The sequence below is a fragment of the Terrapene carolina genome, unplaced genomic scaffold (assembly GCF_002925995.2).
Source record: "Terrapene carolina triunguis isolate 2854851 unplaced genomic scaffold, T_m_triunguis-2.0 Scaffold235, whole genome shotgun sequence".
Classification (NCBI taxonomy): domain Eukaryota; kingdom Metazoa; phylum Chordata; order Testudines; family Emydidae; genus Terrapene; species Terrapene triunguis.
Window position 1 is genome coordinate 4,240,772 of NW_020664586.1, and position 4,522 is coordinate 4,245,293.

Here is a 4,522-nt window from a genome sequence, read left to right on the forward strand (position 1 = left end):
GGATTGCACCAGCTGGGCAGCCAGCCCAGACGTGACTGGCCAGGGGCTGGGCGCAGCGTGCGCGCTGCTGGGTCCCCGCAACAGGCCCGGACTCGGGGGGTTCGGGCCCGGGCACCAGAGCTGCAGCCGCCGAGCGCCATGGCCGCTTCCTCCCCCCGCGGCAGTGGGAGCTGCAGCAGCGGCTGCTCCCGAGTCCCGCTGCCCAGGGGGGAGAGAACAGCCGCCGCCTGGCCCCGTAGGCCGCCCCCCTCCTCTCCCTCCAGTACCGCCTGACTGAGTCCTGCCTGTGCTCGGGGCCAGGCTGGACTCTCACTCACCCCGGCCCCGCGCTCCCCCTGCATCTCCGGGGCCTCCCTCCAGCACTTGTGGAGGGAGGAGGATTGGCGAGCCTGGGGAAGAGGCGGGGATTTGGGGAGGGAGCCAATGGGGGAAGGAGGGGGCGGGGGGGGTGCGAGCACTTCTGGGCTCCGGAGCATTTGCTTGTTTGTCCAGTGTTCCGACCTAACATTGGTCGGGACACGGGACAAACAAGCAAATATCGTGACAGTCCTGATAAAATCGAGACATCTGGTCACCCTACTCTTGCATGTCAGTGAGTCTCTGCAGCAGGCACTGCATTTATCTGTCATCCTTTCTGCTTCTAGGTGCTAAGCCTCATCCTCTCTGATGTCATTGGCAACCCAGTGGACATTATTGCGAGTGGTCCCACTGTCTACAGTTCCCCCAGTGCTCAAGGCTGCCTTCAGATAATGACAAAATACAATCTGATGAGCACCTTGCCCAGATCTGTGAAAACAGTGCTGTCCAGCTCCGTCTCAGATCCCAGTGGTCCGAAAGACTATTCTCACGTCTACAATGTTGTCATTGGCTCAAACAGTTTAGCTTTAGAGGAGGCCAAACGCCAAGCAGAGGATTTGGGCTACTGGACCCTGATTTTGAGTGCAGGGGTGTGTGGGGAGGTCAGCAGAGTGGCCAAACTCTACAGCCAGCTGATTCAGTTTGTTTGCTTGAGCACAGCTGGACTTGGAGAAGGTCCTCTAAGAGACCAGGTGAGAGGAGATCTTCTAAAGCTGGCAGCAGAGCTAGAGATCCCAGGTTTTAACCTTGTGGATTCTTTGAAGGCTTTGCAAGGATTGGAGTCTGAAAGATCGGTTTGCCTGCTGGCTGGTGGAGAGACCACTGTCCAGCTTCAAGGAAATGGGAAGGGTGGGAGGAACCAGGAGTTGGCCTTACAGGTGGCATTGGAGTTACACCGAGCTAAGGCCACTGGGGCTGGCTACTTCCTTGGGAAATGTGAAGTCCTGTTCCTCAGTGGTGGGACTGATGGACAAGATGGGCCAACAGAGGCAGCTGGTGCCTTCTCTAGCCAGGAGCTGGTGGATAAGGCTGCTAAGGAAGGTATTGATGTGGAGACGTTTCTGAGCAACAATGACTCCTACACATTCTTCAGTAAGTTCCAAAATGGACATCACCTTTTGCTGACTGGTTTAACAGGCACCAATGTCATGGACATCCAGGCTATTTTAATTAGGGCTAGAGACAGATAAGGAGAGCACCTCTACGAACTCCTCAGTTGTTTTTAATTAGAGGCATTGGTGAAAAATGAGGGTACCAATGTTCTGGAGAAATCCAGACTGCTTAAATTAGGGACAGCTGGCGAGGGCACTAATATCATGGCTGTAAAAGCTACATTAGTAAGGCACATGGGTGGGTGACCATGACCATGTTCAATCTGTTAATTAGGATCAGAGTAAGGTAAGATAACACCAGCATTATGGGCATTGGGACTGCATTAACACCTTCCTGCCGAAGAGCCAGTAACATACTGCATTTTGGCTGTGGTTACAAAGAATTCAAGAATGCAGGGCTGATGACTGGCAGGCAAATAAGTCTGGGATTTATAAAGGCTTCTTAGGGAGTTTGAGTGCAAGTGGGGTTGTTGGACATCTGACGCCCAGCCTGAAGCTCTAGGTTGCTGCTGTAACTTTCATTACATACAAAGCTAACAAGGTATATTAGACTAGTCCATAGGGCCCTAAATCCAGTGCACTCCAAGTTCAGCGGAGATGAGCACATGGCGTCAGTTTAACCTTTGGTCTTGGATACATGGCGAAAACACACCCAGCTGTGGCATTAACACCATGTTAGGTGAAGAACGGTGTGAACCATGATTCAGATGCGCTGGTGCAGAAACCATCTGAACGTGAGACCTTCTCCCCCGCTATGTAACCTTCTCTGCCCTGGTGTGGTGACATTTCCACCCCATGGTTGGTATTTCATGGGGTAGCATGCTGCATTGTGTGTGTGTATGCTACAAGCATTCAGAGTATTACCACCAAACCGGTCAGAAAGCAATACAGCCTCTAGCCTGAGTCATTGACCTTTTTACTGTATAAAGTCAGTAGTCGCTGTCTTTCTGATTAACTCCTCTAACTCCATAGAACAAAAGGCCACAAAATCTGTAAATTCAACTCTCCTGACCCCTATTGCTGCACTGATCAAAGGGCAAAGCAGCTGGGGCTGTTGCTCTGTCAAACAGCAGATCCCTCCAACCTTTGGGACAATGCAGAGCACCAGCTACTTCAGCTTTGTCATAAATTAAAATCAGATCCTGCCTTGCCATACTCAGCTCAGTTCCCAACGTGACACCTGAGGCCAGGTTTTCTAAGGAGCACAGCAGTCAACGTCTTCATCTCTTATGAAGATCTGGCTGCTTACTGCGGTGCCTAAATGGGAGCTGAGCTCGCTTGAAATTCCAGCCCTGATTTAAAACATTTGATTCAAACGATTTGCAGATGGATGTAGCTGTGCCGTGTGGCTGATCTAACTTTGCAACATAAGTATACCATCCTATTAATGCCATAAATAGTGAAATCATTGCACAGTCATGCTTAGCAAGATTCAAAGAGGGACTGGACATTTATAATAACAAGAATATCCAAGAATAGTTAATGCTAATAATATTTTTGGAGGGCATATAAAACTTCATGCTTTTTGGTTTTAAGTCAATCCCTATGCAATAGAGATTAGGATTGGATCTACATGTCTACTGAGGGATTTCTTGCGCCTTCCTCTGAGGCATCTGGGCACTGGTAACTATCGGAGACAAGATCCTGGACTATATGGATCTTGAGTCTGATCCAGTCTGGCAGATCCTATGTTCTGATGTGTGATCTTGTGATTAAGGCATAGATTTGGGAACCAGACAAGCTAGATTCTATCCCAGCTCTGCTAACACACCCATATATAACCTTGGGCAAGTCACTAATATTCTGAGGCTCAATTTCTTCTATAACATGGGGGTGACCATCTTTACCTACATCCCAGGGGTTTTGTGAGGCTAAATTTGCTAGTGGTTGCAAAGTGCTTTGAAACCCACTGCTGGAAGGTGCTAGAGACCTACGACATATGATAAACTGGAGGCATGAATACAATGTCAGGGTGCAGTCTGTGGAGGAAAGTTTGTTCTGGGTGTGTGTGTGTTTGAAGGTTTCTCAGTGGAGTAGAGAATGCCATTTGAATTTCCCTGTGTGTGTGGCGCCTACCATAGTGGGACCCTGATCTGATTGGGGTCCCTGTGCATTACTGCAGTGAAAATAGCATGAATAAATGCAAAGGGAAAATGAATGTGTTCAAAGAGCTTGTTTATGGGGTGAGGACAATTGGTTGGACAGCCATGTTAGTTACTTAGCACCTAATCCTTCTCTTTGTTAAACCAGTGTAAATCTGGAGTCACTCTGGAGTCGTGTTGGGTTAACTACAATGAGTGCAAAATTTAGCCCTTAACCATTTTGTTGCTGGCACTCTACTGCACCTGCTCTGCTGTTCTTGTCCATTATCATTTAATAGACATCAGTGGAAGGTAGGCTGTGCCTGGTAGGTCTAACATCCAGATGGAGCACACCTACTCTGCTGCATCTGAAATGTTCAGCACCGCAGCCAGTGTATATGAGTTACGGGCCCCATTTGGCAGCACAGCAGGTGCTTTCTGCCTGGAGGTACCTGGTACATTCTGCAGTTGACCAGGTGCCTTCTACCGGAAGGGGCTTGGAATGCTCAGCAGCCTACGTATGTTCTACGCGGATGTAGCTAGTACATTTAGCAGCATAACAGATGTATTATAGAGGAGATCTCTGAAATGTATGGCATCACGCGAGTGGTCAAAGGCACAGAAAAATGTTTGAGGATTTGTGCAAAATAAAAAGCGGGGAGGCAAACCTCAGAGCAGGAAGGAAAAACATTCTAGGCTGGATCCTCATCTGGTGTAGATTGACACTGCTCCTCTGACATCAATGGAATGATTCTCATTTACACCAGCTGAGAATCTAACCCCATATTCCCACCCTTGCCCTCAGAGCCCTGGAAAAGAATGCCTTTTTTAACTGCCAAGCATTGCTTGAGCCCTTGGAGATGCTGATCTGAGATCATTCGCAGTCGAGTTCTGAAAACTTTGGCTGGCATTCACTCCTCAAGAGAAGCCCTTGAGCTGTTAATAACACACCAAACCACTCACATCGGCCCT

General features: G+C 49.0%; 1 protein-coding gene across 1 annotated transcript; it reads left to right on the forward strand.

Annotated features, from left to right (window-relative positions):
• Positions 1–586: 586 nt before the first annotated feature.
• On the forward strand, positions 587–3,616 carry LOC113407676 (glycerate kinase-like). The gene is made up of 2 exons (XM_026657032.1): positions 587–592; positions 645–3,616. The coding sequence occupies exons 1-2, from the start codon at positions 587–589 to the stop codon at positions 1,545–1,547; spliced, it is 909 nt and encodes a 302-aa protein (XP_026512817.1). The 3' UTR covers positions 1,548–3,616.
• The last annotated feature ends 906 nt before the right edge of the window (positions 3,617–4,522 follow it).